This window comes from Giraffa tippelskirchi, chromosome 9 (assembly GCF_054371585.1).
Source record: "Giraffa tippelskirchi isolate mGirTip1 chromosome 9, T2T-mGirTip1v1.2.pri, whole genome shotgun sequence".
NCBI classification, from domain to species: Eukaryota; Metazoa; Chordata; class Mammalia; order Artiodactyla; family Giraffidae; genus Giraffa; species Giraffa tippelskirchi.
In genome coordinates, this window is record NC_137283.1 from 93,240,645 (window position 1) to 93,265,446 (window position 24,802).

The window sequence follows — 24,802 nt, forward strand, 5'->3', positions numbered from 1 at the left end:
AAATATGCTGTCTAGGTTGGTCATAAGCTTCCTTCCAAGGAGTAAGCGTCTTTTAATTTCATGGCTGCAATCACCATCAGCAGTGATTTTGGAGCCCCCCAAAATAAAGTCAGCCACTGTTTCCACTGTTTCCCCATCTATTTCCCATGAAGTGATGGGACCGGATGCCATGATCTTAGTTTTCTGAATGTTGAGCTTTAAGCCAACTTTTTCACTCTCCTCTTTCACTTTCATCAAAAGGCTCTTTAATTGTTCTTCATTTTCTGCCATAAGGGTGGTGTCATCTGCATATCTGAGGTTATTGATATTTCTCCCGGCAATCTTGATTCCAGCCTGTGCTTCCTCCGGCCCAGTGTTTCTCATGATGTACTCTGCATATAAGTTAAATAAGCAGGGTGACAATATACAGCCTTGATGTACTCCTTTTCCTATTTGGAACCAGTCTGTTGTTCCATGTCCAGTTCTAAGTGTTGCTTCCTGACCTGCATACAGGTTTCTCAGAGGCAGGTCAGGTGGTCTGGTATGCCCATCTCATTCAGAATTTTCCACAGTTTATTGTGACCCACACAGTCAAAAGCTTTGGCATAGTCAAGATTTTTGTTTTAGGGCCCTTCAAAATACACAGTCTGTATGATGCCATAATGATTCATGTCATTAGGGAGCGTCTGTGTGTGCTCAGTCATGTCAGTCGTGTCTAACTCTGCAACCCTAATGGACTGTAGCCCACCTGGCAAGAATACTGGTCTGGGTTGCTATGCCCTCCAGGGGATCTTCCTGACCCAGGGATTGAACCGGTCTCTTGCATTTCAGGTGGATTCTTTGCCCATTGAGCCACCTGGGAAGCTCCTACATGTCATTCATTATATATTTGCCCAAACCCATAGAAGGTATACCACCAAGAGTAAACTTTAAGATAAACTATGAACTTTGGATGGTGACTGCAACCGTGAAATAAAAAGATGCTTACTCCTTGGAAGGAAAGTTATGACCAACCTAGACAGCATATTAAAAAGCAGAGACATTATTTTGCCAACAAAGGTTTGTCTAGTCAAGGCTATGGTTTTTCCAGTAGTCATGTATGGATGTGAGAATTGGACTATAAAGAAAGCTGAGCGCCGAAGAATTGATGCTTTTGAACTGTGGTCTTGGAGAAGACTCTTTAGAGTCCCTTGGACTGCAAGGAAATCCAACCAGTCCATTCTAAAGATCAGTCCTGGGTGTTCATTGGAAGGACTGATGTTGAAGCTGAAACTCCAATACTTTGGCCACCTGATGAAAAGAACTGACTCATTTGAAAAGACCCTCATACTGGGAAAGACTGAAGGCGGGAGGAGAAGGGGACAACAGAGGATGAGATGGTTGGATGGCATCACCAACTCAATGGACATAAGTTTGAGTAAACTCCAGGAGTTGGTGACGGACAGGGAGGCCTGGCGTGCTGCAGTCCATGGGGTCGAAAAGAGTCGGACATGACTGAGCGACTGAACTGCACAGATGAACTTTGGTGTGATTTTGCTGTGTCAATGAAAGCTAATCAGTTGTATCAATAACAAATGCACCCCTCTGGTGGGGAATCTTGATAATGGGAGAGGCCTTGCATGTGTGGGAGCGGGAAGTATAAGAAATCTACGTACCTTTCTCCCAATTCCACCATCAACCTCAAACTACTCTAAAAAAGTAAAGTCTTTTAAAAACAAAATTTTTTTTAAAGTACAAAGAGACAAACTTTCACACAGTATTTTTCCGTATTTATTTAGAAAAAATTTAGCTAAGTAAACACAGTTTGAAATAGTTCATTATTAATAATTTTACCATCTTCAGTTACCAAAAATAGTATCACAACATGCATAAATAATGCTCTTGATACTATTTTAAACATTCTTAGGACAGGTTATGAATTAGCATTTGTACTGAGCTAATGTTATAACTTTAGTAGCTAGAGTTACCAAATATTAATAATTAAATAAATAAACTAATAATTAAACTATATACTGAAATAAACATAATAATTAAACTACCACAAAAGCTGAGTGAATTTCAATTGTCATAATTTGATTGTTAATCTTGACAGGAGAAGTGCCACTAAAAATTTAAGGCTCCAAGGGTTCTCCAGAAAAGGAGAAAAGCTTACTATGAGAAGGTATAATCCCATATAAATTAAATCAAATGGCTAATCAACCTTTTTTAAGAAGCCCATATGGCATCTGAGAATTCTGAGAATTCCTTAAATACCTTACATGTTATTATCATAATACTGTCCATTATGTCACTACAAGGTCACAAAGCAGAACACGTTGCACATGTTGAAAACTCCTTTCCTGAAGAAGCTGCTCACAGCGGAACTGATTTATAGGAACATGTAACTGCGAATCTGCGTAGGTGCTCAGCAAGCTACTTAATACAGTAGTGCTGAAAAACTTGTGAATATGATTTTGAGAGCCCATAATCCCTCTCTCCACCTCCAGTGAATACAATGGAATCTGGATATTCAATTGTAAAGTAAATAATAATGGAGGCAAAACCCAAGGAAAGTACACGTTGATCCCTCGGCCTTAACTTCCACTACCTACCTGCCTAACACTGAGTCATGAATACTTAGTTCTACTGCCACCTGTCTCCAGTGTTTCCCTCTCCACAAACTCTGCTGTGGACATTTTGATACTTAACACACAAACTTGTACTCACTGGTTTTGTCTGATCCTTGTATTAGCAATTAAAGGCAGATGGTCCTTTCTCGCTTCTATATTTCCTGATCCTGGCAGTGCCTGGTACAAGTTAAATGCTCAGCAAATGTTTGTTGAATGAATAAATGAACTAGACAATATTGATTCTAGAGGTTGTAACTAAACATTGTAATTGTAATAAATATTTCATTACTTAAAACTATGTTTAATATAATGCCCCCCAAAAAGGAAGGAAAAAAAACTAGTCTTCTCGGATTATTTCTAAGATCAATACTTAATCCTTATGTTCATTTATATTCATGTACATGGTACAATTATACACTGGCATAACGTAAGATTAGCTTTCAGTGCTTATTTTTCATTCATATCCACTACTATTAGTGTAGATTAGCACCAAAACACAATTCCTAAAGAAATATGTCTCATGAAATGATTTATCAATGATATTAATGTATTATTAAAGTCAATTTTCTCATCCAAGTCTATCCATCTCTACTTTCAAGTCAGGGCTTGTTCATGATAAAAGACAGGTCTAACCACTTCTGACTCTTAATTTTCCCTTGGTATAGTAAACAAGCTATCAAGCAGCAGTTTCCTCCAGTTTTTAATATTTTAATAAAACCACTTCATGTTTCTTCCCCATTTATATTCTTACAGGCAAAATTCCATTACAATGAATTCTCTTGGATAGCCAAATTGATTTGTTGTAGCAAATTCGCTGTTAGAGAAAAATTATATATGCTATATAGCTTTCAGTATCAATTTATTACAAAGATGCTAGGTTTCAGGAAGTGAAAACCAGCATCTGAAGTCTGAGTAAAAAGTGACACATATACAATTCTTTCCATCAAGATCAGAGATCACTGTGTAGTATGGTACTCTTTATTTTGAAATTTTATGTGTAAAATTACAGAACAATCAATAAGTAATTTCTTTCTCTCCTTCATATAACAAAGGTTCCAACAAAGTACTTTGATACCAGTTTATTCTTCATAAATAAATAACTATTATAACTGACTACTTACTTAGAAATAAATATTTGAATTTCTTAAAAAAATACAGAGCCCTTCTTGATTAACAGAATTTTTTTTAATGGGATTTTATCTATAGTATCTTATACCTTAGACAGGGAACCATTAAAACAAAGTCAATGACAAAGAATTTATATGATTATATCACACATTTCAGGAAACAAACATGAATAAACAATTTAAGGCTACCCAGTAATAGCTTCTCATAAAACCCAGTGAACCTTACAATTGCAATTAGGCTTCAAAGAGACCAAAATATTAACCTATGTTGAGCCAAGATTAGGAAATCTTCCACTGTTGACATTTTCATGTTCTTAGTTTTTCAATCAAATAATCGGCCTGTAATTTAAAAAATAACATATCTTTATTCTAATTATCATAGCCTATATGAAATAATTTTACTGGCACTCCTATTATAATAAGCCACACAGAAGAGCTGGATACTACATATTCTTTTCCTAAAAATCTTACAAAAAACTCTCAATTGGTTTTAAACTATAGTAAAGGTGTTTATTTAATATTTTGTGTATAAATAGGCAGATTTTTATCCACATTGCCTATTTGTCAGAAAGTTTCAAAAAGAAAAATAAATATAACACTAAAGTTTTATAAAGTAAACTAGGGGGGCTTCCCTGGTGGCTCAGCAGTAAAAGAATCCGCCTGCAGATGCAGGGGACAAGGGTTCAATCCCTGGCCAGGGAGGATCCCACAGGCTGGGGAGCAGCTGAGCCTGGGTACCACAGCCATTGAGCCTGCTCTCCAGAGCCTGGGAGCTGCAATTCCCGAGCCCATGTGCCACAACCACTGAAGCCCGTGCACCCCAGAGCCTGTGCTCCACAAAGAGAAGCCACCGCAATGAGCAAAGAGAGGGGCTCCCACTTGCCACGACTAGAGAAAAGTCTGTGCAGCAACCAAGACCCAGCACAGCCAAAGCTCAATAAAAATTATTTTTTAAAAATCGAGAAGTAAACTATATATGGAAGAACTTGAAATGCATTTCACTAAGTGAAAGAACTGAAAAGGCTACATACAATATGATTCTAACTATATGATATTCTGGAAAAGGCAAAACTGGAGACTTTAGGGGCAGGGAGAAACAAATGATCAGAGCACAGAGGACTTTTAGGGTACTTAAACTACTCTGCATGGTACTACAGTGTTGGATACATGTCATGATACATTTGTCCAAAGCCACAGTATATACTACACAAAGAATGAACCCTAATGAAAACTATGGACTCTGAGTGATAATGATGTATCAATGTAGTTTCACGGATTACAATAAATTTATCACTGTGGTGTAGGATGTTGATAGTGGGAGAGATTGTGAGTGTGTGGGGACACAGGATATATGGGAACTCTGAACTTTCAATTTCAAACCTAAAATTCTTTAAAAAAAATCTATTTAAAAAAGAAATAAAAACTAAGGTCTTCTAGTTATATTATTTCAGATACTTTTCTCAATCATCTTATATATCTGGAATATTATATAAGATTTCAGAATAAATGTTAATATCTTTAGATTTTATCGAAGTCTCATAATACATACTTAATATCTATATTTAAGAAGAGTTCAGATTCCTAGGATGAACCATTAACAGATATCATAACTTTGTTCATTCATTTTTTTCCCAACTAAAAAATCTTGTAAGGAATACAGTTTAGAAGTTATAAAAATGTATTTAAATTATTATTTATTATAAAACATAGATAGTATAGAAAATTAGAAATACAGATTTAAAAAAAACCTCTTTTTTATCATACCAATCTTTTAAAGAGACCACACCAGCTTCCTACAAAATGTCCCATTTTTTAATCTGAAGTACACATACATCTTGGCTTCCCAGGTGGCACTAGTGGTAAAGAACCCATCTGCCAATGCAGGAGATGTAACAACAGGGGTTCAGTTCCTAGGTCAGGAAGATCCCCTGGAAGAGGGCATGGCAATCCACTCCAGTATTCCTGCCTGGAAAATTCCATGGACAGAGGAGCCTGGCAGGTTACAGTCCATGGGGTCACACAGAGTCATACATGACTTAAGCAACTTAGCATGCACACAGGTACATCTTAAATATATTTTTAGTTAAATAAAATAATCTGGACAAGTTGAAGAAAGAGATAATAAGTCTGAAATGTGAAGTTTCTAAAAATCAAATGCTTTTTCATTTCTTCTGTAATATAACTATAATAATAATATATATTAACTAATGGTAATTACTTAATTTGTAATTTGATGGTTTTTCAGATATAGCAGCTACAGGTCACCTTATCATCATGGACATATAAGAAACTGGTAAATTACTAGTCAAGTGGCCCTGGAAAGACAGAGTCATTTAATAACAAAGCTTGATTGTCAGGTTACAAGCTTATAATCAGTAGAATTCTATTCTACTTTTGCTCTAGCAAAGCAGAATTCTGCAATTTTTTAGACTCACAGCTTCAACTTCAGGTTTAGTAGCTGATGCTACTTGCCTCTGTTTCTACAAAGAGGCTAATGATGATAGAGGCTGCATTTCCTGAGCCCTTACTGTCTGCAAGGTACAGTTTTAAGCACTCTGTGCACATGTGTGTGTTTGTGTGTGTGTGTGCTTAGTCGCTCAGTCGTGTCCAACTCTTTGCAACCCCATGGACTACAGCCCACCTAGCTCCTCTGTCAACCAAATTTTCCAGGCGAGAATACTGGAGCGGGTTGCCATTTCCTTCTCCACGGGATCTTCCTGACCCAGGGATTGAACCTGTGGCTCCTGCACCTCCTGCATTGACAGGCGGACCCCTTACCACTGCACCATGTTAATTAAATCATCAATCCTCTTCTGAACCCTAGAGGCAGGCACTATTACCCGTAAGTCGGAAGTAGACAAAAAACTTGGGCCTTAAGAAGTTTAAGTAACGTGGTCATTTGAATAACTAACGGAGCCAGAATTCAGGACTATTAATGCCACGAACTTTTATATCATATCCTCTGCTTACAATTCAGAGACCTCACCACGGTGTCTCTTTCTACAGGTCTGATGACCTGGAAAGCCCCCCAAATTAAAAAGATTATTTTGGATATGTGCAAATAGTATGTTAAAACAAAGGACCAAATCTGTAAGAGGTTTAAGTGTCTACTGTTGCCAAGAAAAGAAAAACTACAACCAAAAGGACAAATATTTTTGTATGCTGCTTGCGTAACAATAACACTCACTGTGATAAACCAATAGGAATTCACTCTGTAAACCAGTCTTGACATGAAGCTCAGCTGATCAACTGGTGCCAGAACATGAAGGTGCAAGTGGGAAATGGAGCAGAACGGGGACACATGGAAACCCATTCTGAAACAGAGAAGTACGAGATAACTGACAGATTAGTTCTACAGGAGTTTACAGGTTAAAACACGTAAATATTAAAGATACCCAAAACAGGTTACCTAAGGTAGACAGATGACCACTCAAACAACTCTTCCACTGTTTTTCTACATGAACTTCAGAGTATTCACACAGTTCTTTCTCATGTTGAAGTTCACAGTAAGATAAACTCTTCATCAAGAAAAGCTTTCACAGAATATTATGGCACTGTATAACTCTTATGAATTCTGAGCTGGCATTATGTCTTACTTCAGTTCTTATCATATTATCTTTAATTCTCCTAAAAGATGCTGAGTCACTGGACACTGAGCAGAGGCAGGGGGTCCTTAGTTCTAAGACATGACCAGCAGATGGCAAGCTTTCTCCTAAATAATGTGGTCATTTCCTTATCATCACTAAAAAAACTCTGACATCACGTCAAGTTTCTTGAATACTAAAAGTAAGTTGGATTTTTTCCCCTAAGGAAATTCAATTTATACACAATTTTATAGGAATGCACATACGGAACAAATAAGACTAAGTAACTAATTTTACCTGCCCACTGCTTGAATATACTTGTCTGGCCAAACTGTAAGTGGTGATGATTAGAAGATGTTGAGATGTGAAAAGAAGTTTTGTTTATTAAATTTACCAATGAACAATATGCTCACTTTCAGGAAAACTGCATTTAAACCATGAACTCTGCGTCTCTACTTTCATTCTCCCGAGGAAGTAACATTTGAGAAAAACCAACTGTATGTATTGGTTTCTATCTGGAAGTATACATACCTTGTATTTTCAAAGTCAGTGAAATTATTCCTTTCAAGAATGGCTTTTCCAACAGTTACCATGTTCTCAACTGTAAAACAGGAAAGAAACTACATTATGCTATAGGAAACATTAAGTTCATTACCTAGTTATTAACCCGAACTTTTAGGTCCTAGTAAAAAGTCATATCAAATGGATACACATTTAAAGACTTCTTCAACAGCTCTAAGTTACTGAGAAGTCTGCTGATCAACAACTGAAATGAAGGTTCAACCTGTCAGAAACTATCACACGTGAGCTGACTCTAAACAGCTCTTGAGGGATATTATCAAGCGACTATTTAGGACATCTGATCCTACTGTGGTCTAATTCTAATCATAAGGAAACCAAGTATCAAAAATTGAGTTAAGAAGACAAGAAAACTTTGAACTTGTCTTTGAACTCAAATTAAGAATATGACACCCCTTTATACTAGCCCAGCTGTGACTAAATGTTTGTTTTGGCTTCCAAACTCTCATCTGCCTTAGCACCTTAGTCTCAGTGTTTCACAGTCTTCAGATGGGATATGCTTGCCCATTAAAACATTTTTGGCAACCTGGTATCTTGAGAGCACAATGCCAAACTTTAGATCTCTTCTGTTTCTGAATGGTGTAATCAAGCATTTAAAAAGGGAAGAAGTGAGAGAATCTGCAGAGGACATTGTTACAATGAGGCTTATAAAATCATTGCTATCAGTTTGCTTCTCTTAAGTCAGGCTTGAGTGGGAAGGCTTCCATGACAAGGTCAGTACCACTCAGTCAAAAACAAAGCTCAAGCCAGACTGTATCTTGTTTTCTTTCAAAAGACTCCCAAGATTCGAGGGGGTGGGGTAAGGTTAAATTAGGTTGCTGGGATTAACATACATACACTACTATATGTAAAACAGATAACCAACAGGGACCTACTGTGTAACACAGGAAACTATACTCAGTATTTTGTTATAATCTGTAAGGAAAAAGAATTTGAAAAAGAATATATATACATACATGTATAAATGAATCGCTATGCTGTATACCTGAAACTAACACAATATTGAAAATCAACTATACTTCAATGAAAAACTTTTAAAATAAGAGAGAGGTGGTAGAAGCATGCTACAGTCCGTATAACAAGATAGAGAAGGACTTTCAGCACCATAAATCTAGTCCAGAGATTTTAACTGGATGACAAATTACATTGAAAATATTCAGAAGAATGTTGCCTAGTTTCTGGTTCAATATGGAGACCTGTGTGATTATTCAACTTGCTTTTGCTTTCAACATAAAACCATTCTTGAAAGTATAATTTGAGAAAAAAAAAATACCCCCAAGATGCCAAACATTTGAATAAATAAACAAGACTTTTCTCTTTTAGTTTCTTTAAAGGACATATGACTATTTGATCATTTTAACAGTAACATGGCATTATAAAGTATATAGATGAAATATAAATGACAACAATAACACAACAAAGTGTTGCAAAGTTTCTCACATTTTGAGAATGTTAACTCTAAGTAGGCTGTTATAATTGCAGGATGTGTAGTTTAATTTCTCTATAGCAACTACTTTAAAAAAAATACAAAGAAAAATAGCTAAAATGGCAAGAGATAAAGTGAAATACTAAAAGTATACTTGATCAACCACAAGAAGGAGGGAAAGAAGAAACAGGGCAACAAAAAACAAGTCGGATAAACAGAAAACAAATGGCAAGGTGGTGGACCTAAATCCAACTGTGCCAACAGTTATAGTAAATGTTTCTGAACTAAATCTCCAATTAAAAGACAGAGATTTTCACATTTCATGCTTTTTTAAAAAGCCAGATGCAATTATATTGCTATCTTCACCTCTTTAAATATACATATTCAATTTATTGTAAGTAAAGGATAGAAGGGGCTTCCCTGGCGGCTCAGTGGTAAAGAATCCGCCTGCTAATGCAAGGGACACAGCTTTGATCCCTGGGTCGGAAAGCTCTTCCAAGGAGAAGATAAATGGCAACCCACTCCAGTATTCTTGCCCGGGAAATCCCATGGACAGAGAAGCCTGGCAGGCTACAGTCCATGGGGTCTCAAAAGAGTTGGATACAACTTAATGACTAAACAACAACAACACAAGGATAGAAAAAGATATCCAAGCAAACAGTAAGTAATAAGAAAGTTGGAGTATCTAAAGTAATATCATACAAAATAGACACAAGAAGTATTTCCAGAGATAAAAAGGAACATTTTATAATGATAAAAAATAGATCATTAAGACATGACAATCAAGTTATGCATTCACTTAAAATCAGATCCAGAATACATGAAGCAAAACCAATTGTCTCGTTCCTATTTCACTGATATCTACTCTATTATTTCCTTCTTTATACTTATTTTGATCTGATTTTACTTGCCTCTTCCTAGTGTCCTAAACTGGAAACTTAGGTCATTGGTTTTATACTCCCTTTCTAACATAAGCACTTAAAGCTATAAATTTTACTCTATGCATTTGAGCTATATTTTAGAAACTTTTGATATATATTTTTATCACCAATCAATTCAAAATATTGTCTTTCTTGAACTATTTAGAAGTTACTTAAAAGTGTGTTAATTTAAAAATATTCAGTACTATTCTAGATTTTATTATTTCTTTAATTTAATTCCATTTTCATCAGACAACATATAAGATTTTGATCATTTGAAAATGTATTGAGACTTACTGTCCAGAATATATCTTGGTGAACATGTGTTCATAACAAAATATGTATTCTATAGTTAGGTGAAGTTCTATTAATGTCAATTATAGTCACAGGGATTGACACTGTTACTAAGCTTTCCCATACACTTATTATTTTCCCAACTTTAAAGACTGTAAAAAAAATTAATCGCAAGGACTTTTAAAGGTTTATTATGGACATATTCAAATATACACAAGATCAGTAAAAACAGTAGTATATAATGAAATCCCAAACATCTACTATGCTGCTTCAAAATCAGTAACATTTGATTTGCAACAGTTATAAAAGCTTTTAAGAAGAAAAGAAATATGAGAAAAAGAAAAGCAAGCATAAACACATTCTTCCTCTTAAAAAAAATAATAATAATAGTAAATACTCAAGGGGCTTCCCTGATGGCTCAGTGGTAAAGAGTCTGCCTGCAGTGCAGGAGAAATAGGTTTGACCCATGAAGATCCCACGTGCCACAGAGCAGCTAGGCCCGTGAGCCACAACTACTGCGCCTGGCCACGAGCTAATGAATGTTGAGGCTGGATCATAAGTACATAAAGATTATACTAAATATTTTCTTTAATTTTGTATGTGTTGGAAATGTTTCATAACCAAAGTGCCAAAAGCCACAATGCTCCTTTATCACCTGGCTAAACTATTCCAGTTGTCACTGCCATCACTGGTGCCAGTTCAAGATGATATAACCGTGAAGAACACCACCATCCACTTACTGAGTTCTATCTGATCTTTCTTTAGATATCTGCAGTTTTCAAAATGCTTCTTTGGCACCACAAGATAATGATGAGGTGCTGCTGGCTTGATATCTTTGAAGCAAACGAGGTCTTCATTCTAAAGGAAAAAAATGTGTCATGTGTTAGTGAATTTTTAAAAAGAATTTCCTAATGCGGTTGAGGCATATGTTAAACATCATAAACCTCAGTCTGATATAGAAATGGTACTTACGTTACAACTAATCTCCACTGGGCAATTTTGTGATTATGCATTATGTCCATAAGGAGAAGCTTTAGCTTCCTTCATGAAACACTCATTTATCCCAGAGAAGAAAAAGACTTATAAAAAGTCAATTTCAAGGAAACAATTATGAATGAAGCTATTAAATTCATTACTATAATCCCAGAGTTTTTTTCTTTAATTTCATTATATATTTCTCCATCTCTACCCTAAGGTTTTTCTCCTCCTAATATGTACTTTTAAAGGTTTGACTACAGAATCATAGCAAGATTGATAAATTCTTTTTAACTTTAGTTTTTTTCCAAAGTCACATTTTCTTCAATTATAGCATCACCTAGCATCTACATGGGGTATATTTTAAAACTTTTTTGCAAAAATTACAAACATTTTTTCTTTATTTGCCACTTTATAATGTTAAAAAAGACTCAAAATGTTGAAAACAAACTCCAGTATACTGTGCTAAGATATGTATGGCATCAGTTTTCTGTTTTATAAACTCTACACAGAAATGCAAGGAAAAAAGAAAAGGAAACAAAACAGTGAGTCTTTCAACCTGTTAATATTTGAGTTTCAAGCTCTTCCAAGAGAAAAATCTATATTCCCTAAATAAGCTTATTCAATATCTTATACTTAAAAATTAAGTAAAAACTAAATAAAATCAGTATCAATAATCATAGTTTCCCTCAGAAGCACTGACAGAATGCACTGTTGCTCATTAGTTCTCCATTCTAAGAACTAAAATTCAACTGGGACAGGGCTTCATATCCATCCCAATAATCTTGATTTCAACAAGAATGATGATGAAAGGCAACTGTACAAGTATTGTGAACTTCCTTATCAGTATCCATCAGTTCAGTTCAGTTCAGTCACTCAGTCGTGTCCAACTCTTTGCGACCCCATGGACTGCAGCACATCAGGCCTCCCTATCCATCACCAACTCCTGGAGTTTACTCAAACTCATGTCCATTGAGTTGGTGATGCCATCCAACCATCTCATCCTCTGTCGTCCCCTTTTCCTCCCGCCTTCAATCTTTCCCAGTGTCAGGGTCTTTTCAAATGAGTCAGTTCTTCGCAAGAGGTGACCAAAGTATTGGAGTTTCTGCTTTATCCTCAGACCTTCCAGTGAATATTCAGGACTGATTTCCTTTAGGATGGACTGGTTGGATCTCCTTGCAGTCTAAGGGACTCTCAAGAGTCTTCTCCAACACCGCTGTTCAAAAGCATCAATTCTTTAGTGCTCAGCGCTCAATTCTTCAGTGTTGGACTTTCTCTATAGTCCAACTCTCACATCCATACATGACTACTGGAAAAACCATAGCTTTGACTAGACAGACTTTGTCAGCAAAGTAATGTCTTTGCTTTTTAATATGCTGTCTAGGTTGGTCATAGTTTTTCTTCCAAGGAGCAAGCATCTTTTAATTTCATGGCTGCAGTCACCATCTGCAGTGATTTTGGAGCCCCCCCAAAATAAAGTCCCTCACTGTTTCCACTGTTTCCCTATCTATTTGCCATGAAGTGATCAGTATCCATACTGCTCATCTAAGCTTCAGGTGACTGACAAACTGATTTCCAATGATACCACATATTTTAATATCACAAATATACTGTGTATCTGTTATGTTCTATATGACATACCTGTACTTTATAAAGAATAAACTGTATACTTTGCTCCTTCTCCTCCTTCAGGGCTTTATTCAAATGCCACCTTTTTTTTTTAACTTATTTTTATTTATTTGGCTGCATCAGATCTTAGCTGTAGCACACAGGATCTCTGTTGTGTTATATGGAATCTTTCATTGCGGCATGCAGGCGCGGGCTCCAGCTCAGTAGTCGTGGTGAACAGGCCCAGTTGTTCCAGGGCACGTGAGATCTTAGTTCCCTGACCAGGGATCGAACCTGTGTCCCCTGCATTGTCAGGCGGATTCTTTTCCTTACTAAAATTTTAAACCTGCATCCCTTTCTCTTTTGTTGTTCCCCATCTAAGAAACTGCATTTTATTTATTATGTTGCTTATCGTCTATTTCCTGTGAGTAGAATGTAAGTGCCACGAGGACGGGCATTTTTGCTCATTTTATTTGTTGCTGTATCCCAATGCCTCCAGCAGTGTCTGGCACACAGAAGGCACTCATGTAAATACTGAGCAATGGACGGGTGACTGAGTTTCCTCTTTCCCAGGGACAAAGCTCTACCACTTGGAGCCAGTTTAAACCTCTCTCCATTGGCACCTGCCCATCGGGATTTAAGCACACCAAAGACTTCCCTGTTTCATAAAACTTTCTCTTAACTCCACCTCGTCCTGTAGTTACCACTCTCTCTCCCTTCTCCCCAAGGCTGCTGAACTTCCTTCAGAAGTTGTCTGTATTTGCTGTCTTCAATGTTTTAGGTTGAATCTCGAGGTTTTTATCAATGATCTTCCCTCTGCCCCACCACTGCACTGCAGTTGCTCTCCGGAAGGTCAGCAGTCATCACCCTGGGGACAAAACCAGTTCTAACCTAAGTTGGTGTCTCTGCATGCATACTGGAGAGTCATCCAACCCAGATATGAGGATGAGGGAAGGTGGATATTGCTGCCAATTCCTATATTCTCAACAAATTCCATTCTCTTCGCTTTCCTAGTTTCCCCTCTGTTTCTCTGTCCCCTTTCCAGGTCTTCATCCCCTGCCCCTCTCTTACAATGTTAGTGTTCTTTAGAGTTCTGTGCAGAGATCCCTTCTGCTGCTGCTGCTGCTGCTAAGTCGCTTCCTTCAGTCGTGTCCGACTCTGTGCGACCCCACAGACGGCATCCCACCAGGCTCCGCCGTCCCTGGGATTCTCCAGGCAAGAATACTGGAGTGGGTTGCCATTTCGGGATCCCTTCACTACTCTACAAATACGTCCTAGGTGATCTTGTTAATTTCCCTCTTTTCAATTTCCACCTATAAGCTGGCAGTTCCTATCATCTGGGCTAGAGATGCAGACCTCTGCATTGTCAGACTCCTAATTTTTCCTAAATTGATCTGCTTTTCTTCATCCCCATTACTACATCTTAGTTCAGGCCATCATCAGGCTGGATTACCTCAACAGCTTCATAACCAATATCCATGCTTCCAGCCTGGTCCTCTCCAAATCATTCTCCCCCAGGGTACCAGATGATCTTTCAAAGATCAAACGTTTTCATGGAATTCCTCAACCCCTTTCTTCCAACCCAGCATGAACAGTAGCAATAAACTGTGGAGCTTCCTTCCCTTCACTCTTCAAATAAAGCCCAAACTGCTTAACATGAAGTACAACAGCCTTAATAACTTGGCCCTCGCCTACCTCTCCACCCTCATCTTTTACCACTCACCCCTTCAAACTCTATACTCCTGTTAGATTGAATTTCTATCTGCCTGTGGCAGAAACCAAACCACGGAAGGTTCCCTCTACCGAAGACATTCTTCTCTCCTCCTCACCTGACCAGACTTATTTTTTCACGTCTCATTTCCTCTGGAAGGTCTTCCCTAACCTTTCAAATCGGGTCAGGTGCCCCTCCCACGGGTCTTGCAAAACACCGCAGGTGGTAAAACCATCTCACCAGAGCAGGGAACACTATCAGCTGCCTCTTCTGTCGGTACTGACTCCACTCTTTAGATTATAAAATGCAGACAGGGACTACTAGCCTTTACCTTGCTCACAGCTGCCTCTCCAACTGTGCTTAGAAGGAATTCAATTTATTTTTAACAAATGAATGATTACTACAAAACAAAAACAAAGCCCAGAATCTTTGGAGCTGATTCTTTCAAAAGACTGTTTCTTTAAAGGCGAGTCAAGCTGGTAGACGAAAGTGCCTACCTGTTTTAAAATAGCTGAGCAAAGTCTGAATGATTTGAAAATTTCCACATATCCCAACTGATAATAACACTTCTAAGGAACTGGACTCTTTAGTGGAAATCGGAATCTATTAACTAATAGCGTGACCACGGACCACTTCTGCCAGCCTATTTTCAGTCGATCTAACAAATGGGATTTTCACAATCACCATTATCTGTTTTCTACTAGTTTGTTTGCAGTATCAGTATTTGCAGAATGTAAAGGCCGTGTCTAGAAAAGTGGGGGCGGGGGGGGGGGTTTAAGCAGGAGGTTCCTTTAATAAAATCAGAGGTCACTATTGTCCACCGACCACCTCGGCAGCTGCAGAGAGAGGTTTTATCTCTACACTTTCTCCCCTTAGAACAGTAAACGAGGCTGGCGACACTCCCGGCGCCTAGAGAACCAAGCCTGTCTGTATCATTAGGACGCCCAGCCTCCCCTAGCTCCATTTACGCAGGGCCGTCCCCACCCTATCGACGCCGGCGAGGCCCCCCTAGGCAGAGGCCCCCCTAAGCGGAGGCCCCCCAAAGCGGAGCCCCCTGGGGCGTTCCGGATCCCACCCACGCCCGGTCGCGCGTCGCAGCCCACCTCACAGTGCAGGAGTTCGGTGCCAGGATCCTGGTGCCCCGCGATCCGGCAGAACACGCACTTGCTACTGTAGCCCGCGAGCTCCGGGGACTGTGCGGCGACCGCGGGGGTCTCCCCTGGGGACCCCGCGGGTTGTGCAGCCGCCGCTGCCTCAGAGCGGGCACACGACTTCCCTAAATCGCATTCCTGCTCCTCCGCCATCGCACCCGCTCTTTTGCGCCGCTGAGAGGCTTCTCCGGGGCGACAGGGCCTCTGCAGTCAGCCTCCTGCACCTCCTAGATTTTACCTCGAGGCGTCGCCCCTGGTCTGGCGCTGGGGCGGGCAGGGAGCGGAGCACAGCGCGGATCCCGGGCGACCGGAGCCGCAAGGCCACTTGCCGCGGAGCCGCAGAAGCCAGAGGCTGGCCTTCACGCTGACTGCCACGAGGGGGCGCGCAAGGACGCGACACGGAAGAGCCGCCGGCGGCGGCAGTCTCCCGTGCCCGTGCGTCTCGGTGGTAACGACGCAGGACTTCCGCCACAATGCCGGCTCGCGCCACACGTCGCGACGACATCACGTTCGCGCTCTACCCGGGGGCCGAATGGAACTTGTTGACCGTTCTGAACGTCTTCTCCCTGATGCTATGCTATGCTATGCTAAGTCGCTTCAGTCGTGTCCGACTCTGTGCGACCCCATAGACGGCAGCTCACCACGCTCTGCCGTCCCTAGGATTCTCCAGGCAAGAATACTGGAGTGGGTTGCCATTTCTTTCTCCAGTGCATGAAAGGGAAAAGTGAAAGTGAAGTCGCTCAGTCGTGTCCGACTCTTAGCGACCCCATGGACTGTAGCCTACCAGGTTTCTCCGTCCATGGGATTTTCCAGGCAAGAGTACTGGAGTGGGGTGCTTCTCCCTGAGGCCAGTAACATAAAGTGCCTCGAGTGTATAATGATGTCTTTTAAAAAAAAGCTTTAAAAAATTCGTCGGTTTTACGAGAACGAACATTGCTAGAGCTTTGTTTTCTGCACAGACTGTATTTGATGCTTTGTGTATGCGTTTTCAACCATGATTTTAGGTGCTAAAGCTCAAAATATCAAACAGAACTTCACACCTGTCTTTACCTTTTGTTGTTATTATTGACAGCACCAGCTAGATCAAAATAGTGGGCTTTATCTCATTCTTCATACACAGATAAATGCGGGACCCTGTAATTTATAGTCTGACAAATTCCAGAACTTCATAGAAATTGACAAGAAGTTGACATAGGAACTTCAAGAAATTGACAAGAAATTCAGGCAGGGCTTTCTTGGGAGTTGCGCTTCGGGAAAGAGTGAAAAATGAGTCAACACATTCCCTTGCTGGCTCCCTGGGTTGGGAGGGGCGCACAGGTTGGTCCCTTAAATGGGATGAGGGTGGGGGCAGATCTGTGGGTCTATCTGGGGGGGGTGGCTTAGGATGTCTGCCCACCCACCCCCACCCTCTTGAGGGTGCTGTGTGCAGGGATCATGAGTAATACCCTCTTTTTGCTCAGGACACTGCAGAAGTGGCAATTGGGTTTTTGGTCTTTTTGTACCTTGTTTATAGTTTGCCCAGGCTGTACTTCAGTTCAGTTCAGTCCCTCAGTCCTGTCGGACTCTTTGTGACCCCATGGACTGACTGCAGCATGCCAGGCTTCCCTGTCCATCACCAACTCCCTGGAGCTTGCTCAAAACCTGCAGGCAGTTATTTTTAGTCCTTTAGTTTCTTTATATTCTGTTGCTCAAGGAGACATTTGTCCACATGCAAACACTGTAGCAAAGGGTCCCAAGTCCCCAGTCTCTCTCACTCCCCCCGTGAGCTTTTGCATCCCTTATTTTTAAGGGTTAAGGGGCTGAAGTTCTCCTCTTCTGAAGCATCTTCCTGTTGGACAGGGGTCTCAGACCCTAGCTTACACTGGAAGTCCCTTGCTGACTGTTTTAGGGACACATAGGGACCTGGGCCACCATCTGCTGGAATGGACTGAAATCCTTGAGCCATAATGAGCCTTACCCGAAACTGCTGGAGCCTAGAAGATACAAAGTTAACCAAAAGATTAGCCAGACAAGGGCCAGAAAGAGCAATAATAGCCACTAAGGGGCCTAGAAATGGAAGGAACCAGGTTAACTTTGGGAGTAGGGCTCCTGTTACTGTTGACCAGACAGTGAAATTGTGTTGCTCTTGCCAAAACTGTGAAGCCTTTCTGCATGGGTGAATATTTCTTTAATATTAGCATCCACCTGTCCTGTTGCATTGATCCAGGCACAGCAGAAAGTATTAGTTACCAAACAAACTCTGCCTTGCTCTGCCAGAAAGTAACAAAGAGCTAGGCGATTATGAAGAACTATATTAGCCAAAGAAACAAGAGAGGTCTTACACCCCATTAAGGCTGTTCTATCAGTTTCATCACATAACCACACTGTCCAGTGAAATTTCTCAGTGTTACTTCATGATAAGTTAAACCTCTACATAGAGCTGCCAGTCCCATTGCTAGCCCTGCCCTATGCTAAGATCATTGCTCTTGCTCTCTAGGTTCAGGGGTGAGCCAGCCTGGTCCTGATACAGATAAAATCCCTCTTATCCCTATTGACCATACAGGACACTCTCACACAAAGTGGACATCATCAGTGCATTTACAGGCCATAGGATGAAGGCCTTGGAAAAAGGGCAGGGCCTGGCCATAACTCCATAACATGATGTTCTGGGTATCTGCAGAGGAAAAGAAACCCTTCATGGGGGCAGACCTGAATGCCTCGTGGTTGTTCAGAGCTGATAGTTCTTGAAGGACATAGCTGTTGCTAGTAACTATGCAACTAGGAGACCACAAATCGTTATGTTGGTGATTTAGATTATATGATGTTGTAAAGGTCTTCATGCAATGCTCAAGTGTGATCTGGTTGGTTTTGTCAGAGTTTGTCAGAGGTGACAACTGTAGGCCAGCTCATTATTTGCTTGGTGTCCCACAGGTGGGTTGAATTGGATTGACCAGGTGGATGAGATGTTTCTTTCAATCGTTCACACTTCCCTTCCATGTTGTTTAGGAAGACAGAGCCGTAGTTTGAAACAGGACACTGGTGGGGGAGGTTTTAAGTAGTTTCTCCCTACGTAAGAGGCAGAAAATCTGATGTAATTCTGTTTCCAATTGCGGGGTGGTTGGAGGGGGCAGGCATATGAAACAAGTACCATTTGTGCAGTTTAACATAGCATGCGTGGTGCCTTGGGTCGTTGTATAGGGGATTCTGATTAAGGCATTGTAATAACCCCCTGGAAAGTGCAAGCGTGACTAGCACAGAGGAAAGGGGTGGCAGTTGCCCCTAATTTAGTTTGTTAATCAATGTTGGAACTGGCAGGATCACAGGAAATGCAAGAGGAGGGCCAGTAGCCAGCCAGGAAGAGAGGGGGTACAGTGGGAGGGTGCTGATGGCATATCCAGCATTATTTTAAATGTTCCCTTTTGGACATGATTTTGGAAATTTTGGAAATGTTGATAAGTGAATGTTCTTGCTATTGTTCCCTGGCTGCAAGGACTAGTAAGGCACACACAGTCAATAGCAGAACATTTTTTGGGTGGAGAATTTTCCCTTAAATTAAACCCAGCTTGGACAAGGGAGTTACTTATCTGGCGAGGGTGGCCGAGCAAACCAGTAGGATGCAAGCAACAGCACAATAGCAAAAATGGCAAATAGGAGTCCAACTCACCACACCATTTTACTTATCTGTGGATTGTGCCTATGCTTGCAATAGGCATCTCAGGTTTTCCACTGGCTCACAGATGTATTGCTATTCTCTAGTGACTTGTGGTGTTTTTAGAGGTAATAGCTTTGGTCTAAACAAATGTATCCAACCAAATATCCCTTGCAGTTTGACAGCAGTCAAGATGGCTAAAATTACTTCACAGGGGCTTTTCCATTTTGGTAATAGTTGGTCTTCAGGGGAACCTCTCTTTCCAGGTTTTAAGAAGAACCTGGTTCCCAGGGTTTATTTGTGAAGGAACTGCCCCTTCCAGTGTGTTTTTAGTGGGGGCTGGCAGTGCCTTGTGGGCATAGTTATAGATTGCCTTATGAACTTGTCCTAGATTAGTAATATACCACAGTGTCCAGGTCACTTATTTATCTAGTACAATGTCAGTAATAAGAAAAGACCTCCCACTGGTCGTTTCTGAGCTAAGCCTCAGACCACTCCTGGGGGCTACATGGACCCAAGGACTATAAGAGGAAGCAAGTGTCATGAGTCTCTTGGCAGAGCTTTGCTAAGGTTTTCTTTAAAAAGTATGGTTCATTTTCTCCACCTCCCCTGAAGACTGGAGGTCTTCAAGTACGGAGGCCAAGAAGTGTGTAGCTTGTAATCAATTCCTAGGGCCCTTGTGAGCTCATGTGTGATTTTGGCTATAAAAGGGGGGCTGCTATTGCCCTGGAGGGGAAGTTCAAACCAAGGAATTATTTCTTTTAAAAAGGACTTAGACTTCAGTAGCCTTTTCAGGTAGAGTGGGGAAGGCTTCAACCCATCCTGTGAAAATATCAACAAATACATAAGAAGATACAGCCTCACCATGGGGGCATTTGGGTAAAATCTAACTGCCAGCCAGTCTTCCCTGTGTGTGTCCCTTGATGTTGAACTGGCCTGAGTAGCAAAGGATGGATTGGAAGGGTTTGCGGGTTATTACAGGCACACAAATCATAGGCAAGGGTTACTTGTTTTACTGTTCTTTTGAGCCCCTTTCCTGAAAAGACTTTTGCATCAAGCCCCATAGTGCATCCCTGCCACAGTGGGTGGCATCATGCAAGCTCTTAGCGAGTTTCCATTGTTGAACCTTAGGGATTAGAGCCTTGTGATCCTTCATACCAGCCTGTGCTTCCTTTCTCATAGCCCCATTTCTCAGCATTTTCTTCTTCCTGTGGGGAATACTGGGGAAACCCAGGAAGTTGAGGAGGGCCAGTCACTAGGGTCATAACTTGATCAGGTTCTTGTGGTCAAGCTGCCTGTTTTTGCAGTTTGATCAGCTTTGCTGTTCCTGTGGCTCACGGGATCCATCCTTCAGTGGGTTACTGCTACCTGGCTTGGGAACTGCACTGTTTCTAGGAAGCCAGAATTAAATCTTGCTGATTTTAAAGAGAATTTCTAGCAGTTAACATTCCTCTTGGCTAAGTATTGGGGCAACCATACAGTTAACAAAATAAGTCTCAATTTTTTAATAGAGCCTGGTCACAGGTCATGAGCGTTTGATCCTTATTTAAGCATAGATTGCAGCAATAAGCCTCAGGAAAAAAAAAAAGTTTAGAATGTCTTTTTAATAACTCAAACTACAGGAAGGGGCTATCTGGGAGGTGAGTTTTAGGCAGTAAATACAGATTACTTATGTAAGTGTAATTATTCATACAGGTTCTTTTAAATTGGCTATGCTGGACTTTTCATAAGGAGGTCTCAGACTAAACTTTTGAAAGACCTCTCAGGACCCAGGAAAGCCATGCCAAGGGTTTATCACAGATTTTGCCTAACAGATTTGAAGAAATTCCTCCCTTTCTGTGGTTTCCCCCCAAATACCTTAAAACCCTTGCATTTGTTTGGAGGTGGGCATCCTTGTTTACCAGATAAGGTTTCTGGGAAGCTCTGAGTTTCCAGTTTCTGGAGGGATCAGGTAGACAGAAAATATAAATGCTTCAATTCTACTTAGCATTGTAATTTACCAAACTGCTATAAATCATAATTAGCTTTAAGGGAAGGGTTTTCTTATATATGGTGAACATAGAATAAGAAGCTAATAATATCTCAGACAAAACAAAAAAATTATAACCATATCCATCAGTTTACTCAGTCCTATGTAATTAACAGTTTTCTAGAGCCATCAAGTTTACTCAATTCAGTAGTATGATGCGAAAGTTATCAGAAACCTGTATTTGTCAAAAAACCCTTACTATGAATCTTCCTGAAATGAAACATTTTTGGTTTTTTAAAATGTACATTATTGAAGTAGAGTTGATTTACAATGTTGTGTTAATTTCCACTGTACTGCAGTGATTCAGTTATACACACACACACACACACACATATACACACATACACACATTCTTTTTCATATTCTTTCCCATTATACTTTTTCACAGAATAGTGTATATAGTTTCCTGTGCTATACAATAGGGCCTTGTTGTTTACCCATTCAATATATAATAGTTTGCATCTGTTAATCCTGAACTCCCAATCCTGAATGCCCTGGCTTGGCAACCACAGGTGTGTTCTCTGTATCTGTAAGTCTGTTTCTGTTTTGTGGATAATTTCTTTGTGATATATGGTATTTGTCTTTCTCTTTCTGAACTACTTCACTTAGTATGCTCATCTCTAGTTGCATCCACATTGCTGCAAATGGCATTATTTCATTCTTTTCATGGCTGAGTAGTATTCCATTGTATATATGTACCATGTCTTCTTTATCCATTCATTTATAGGTGAACATTTAAGTTATTTCCATGCCTTGGCTATTGTGAATAGTGCTTGTGTGAACATACGTGGAGTGGCAGCTGTCCTGGTTATATCCCTAGTGATACCTACAGTTGCTTCGCTCACTTACCTGGTATTTTCAAAAACTTGTTTTCCATTTCCAAACCTTGGACTTGATATAGTTCCCTGCCATGGAAGTGGGAGGAGCAGAACAAAGTATTTGAAAATTTTCTAGAGTATGTGTCCTGATGTGGGAGCAGGCAAAAAACATAGGCACTGTGTATGCACAGGCAGAGCTGATACCAGCTGGTATTCTGGATAGCTGCCCTGGGAAACAGCAATTTGAGTTGTGTGGCAGTAAACGAACTTTAAATTTTATTTGCAAAATGGAGTGCTCTTTTCTAATTTTGAAAGGGCACCATATGGGGCAATAGCAGCCCTGCTTCAGAGCAGGCTCTGGAATTAGACAGCTGTGCAACTTACCATCTGTGAAGACATGGGCTAAGTTTTTTTTTCCTCTCTCTCTGAGATATGTATGTATATAATATCTGAAATACTTTGCTGTATACCTGAAACTAATACATTGTAAAATTAACTGGAATTTAATAAAACATAACTGATATCAAAAATAATATACAATATGGAGTAAGTCATATTACAGTAGCAAACATTTATTAAGAGCCAACTTTGAACATCATATCACAATAAAACAAGCCTTCATTTGTCCATGCTTTCCCCATCACTTACTGATCCCTTTCTCTGCTCTCCTTTGCAACCAAACTGCCCCTCAAGAGTTGACCATGCTCTTCCCAATCCCTCCCCACCGCTCCTCTCACTCTGTCTCCCATCAGGCTTTCACGGCCATCATCCCATCCAAACTATTCTGCCGAGAGGACCAGTGACCTCCATGTCACCAAATCTAATGGTTCAGTGCTCATCTTTTCAGCAAAAGTTGATTATTATCTTCCTCTTAATGAACTTCTTCTCTTGTATCCAGGACACCACACTTTCTCAGCTTTGCTCCTTCTTGGTTGGTTGTTCCTTCTCAAGTCTCTTTGGCTGCTTCCTCTTCTTCCAGACCTCTCTCATCACTGATGGGCTTTGGGCCTAGGTTTTTGTCTCTCTCTACCTCCCTCCTTCTCCCTCTCATTCCCTCCCTCTCACACATAAAAAGCTGTACATATTTAACATGTACAACTTGATGATACTCTTCCCTTTAGCTGTACTCACTCCCTTGGTGATCTCCTGCAGCCTAATGTTATCACATTAGTCAGTGACAGAGCTGAGACCCAAATCCAAGCAGTCTAATGGGAACATGTGCTCTTAAACTGTAGTCCTTTGACACAGACATGTGTTCAGTAGGTTACAAGATGATACACCTAGTATGAGTCCATGTTTATCAAATATACATATGAATTTATAAGAAAGCTTCCTGAAAGAATATATACCAAATATATTTACGTGGTGATCTCTGAATGGATAAATTATGGCTCAGTGGTTCATCTATATATTTCACATCTTCAACAATGAAAATATAGTATTTTTGTCATAAGGAAAACATTCTGACAGACTTAAAATGCAGGATTCCAGATAAACTTCATTTCATTTCATCATTCTCTGTTTCATAAATAATCTCATTCCATGCATCTTCTGAGTTGTTCATCCATGATGTCAAAAATCAGAAGGCATTTTTACGGCAGATTTTTTGGTGTTTCTGGCAGAGACAGACAATGGAGCCACTACAGCCATATGTCTGCTACAGCACAGCACTGAGTCCATTTTACAGTGAGGATATAGAAAGTGTGTTGGTGAGTTTGTCTTAATCTTACAAAATATCATCTCAACAGTAGACACCCCTTTCCACATCCTAAACAGAAATTTCCTGAATATAAATACAAAAACCTTCTCTGGCTTATATTGAGTAAATAGGAATAACTTTTTACTGCTTCACCAGTGTCTCAAAAATTTTAGATTATTCTGGAGATAAAATATAAGCATGGGCACATTTCCCTCTCCCTATGAAAACCAGTGTAAAAGTAAGTGTATATTTTCCAGGCAAGAATACTGGGGTGGGTTGCCGTTTCCTTCTCCAGGGGATCTTCCTGACCCAGGGATTGAACCCATATCTCCTGCATTGGCAGGCGGATTCTTTACCACTGAGCCACCTGGTATGCCCATAAAAGGAAATACTTAAGGCTAAAGTGGCCATTGCTTGGTACTAAGTATTACATGATGCTGGCCCCCAACTGTTGGAGTGAGTGAAATGTCTAACAGGCAAAAGAGGGGAGGAAGGAGTGCTTGTGTGTGGGAAAGGAGAGAAGTTTCCAGTTTCTGATTATTAAACTGCCTTATTTAGAGCTCTCTTTGAGCAAATATTGGCACATGGCCCAGGATCCTAACTTGTGACTGTTTGAGCTCTGCTGAAGGACTTTAAGGGAAGTCCTGATCTGTTGTTCTGAAGTG

At 40.2% G+C, this 24,802-nt stretch overlaps 2 protein-coding genes across 19 annotated transcripts in view; both read right to left on the minus strand.

Annotated features, from left to right (window-relative positions):
• Positions 1–16,438, minus strand: part of LOC145521356 (tRNA (guanine(10)-N(2))-methyltransferase TRMT11) — a 188,398-nt gene extending 171,960 nt beyond the window's left edge. For both annotated transcript variants that reach the window (XM_081529854.1, XM_081529853.1), the window contains exons 1-4: positions 15,916–16,438; positions 11,259–11,376; positions 7,831–7,900; positions 6,903–7,029 (exon numbers count right to left, since the gene is read on the minus strand). In XM_081529854.1, coding sequence (XP_081385980.1) covers positions 6,903–7,029; positions 7,831–7,900; positions 11,259–11,376; positions 15,916–16,116 — 516 coding nt within the window. In that variant the 5' untranslated portion in view covers positions 16,117–16,438. The remainder of the gene's footprint in view (positions 1–6,902; positions 7,030–7,830; positions 7,901–11,258; positions 11,377–15,915) is intronic.
• A 4,152-nt stretch (positions 16,439–20,590) lies between these two features.
• NCOA7 (nuclear receptor coactivator 7) overlaps positions 20,591–24,802 on the minus strand; it is a 173,830-nt gene continuing 169,618 nt past the window's right edge. For 6 of the 17 annotated variants that reach the window (XM_081529818.1, XM_081529845.1, XM_081529836.1 and 3 more), the window contains one exon: positions 23,917–24,053. The gene's annotated coding sequence lies outside the window, so the exon portion shown is untranslated. Of the gene's footprint in view, positions 20,812–22,994; positions 24,109–24,802 lie in introns of those variants that run through there. The other 11 variants (XM_081529822.1, XM_081529837.1, XM_081529833.1 and 8 more) reach the window with 4 other exon arrangements.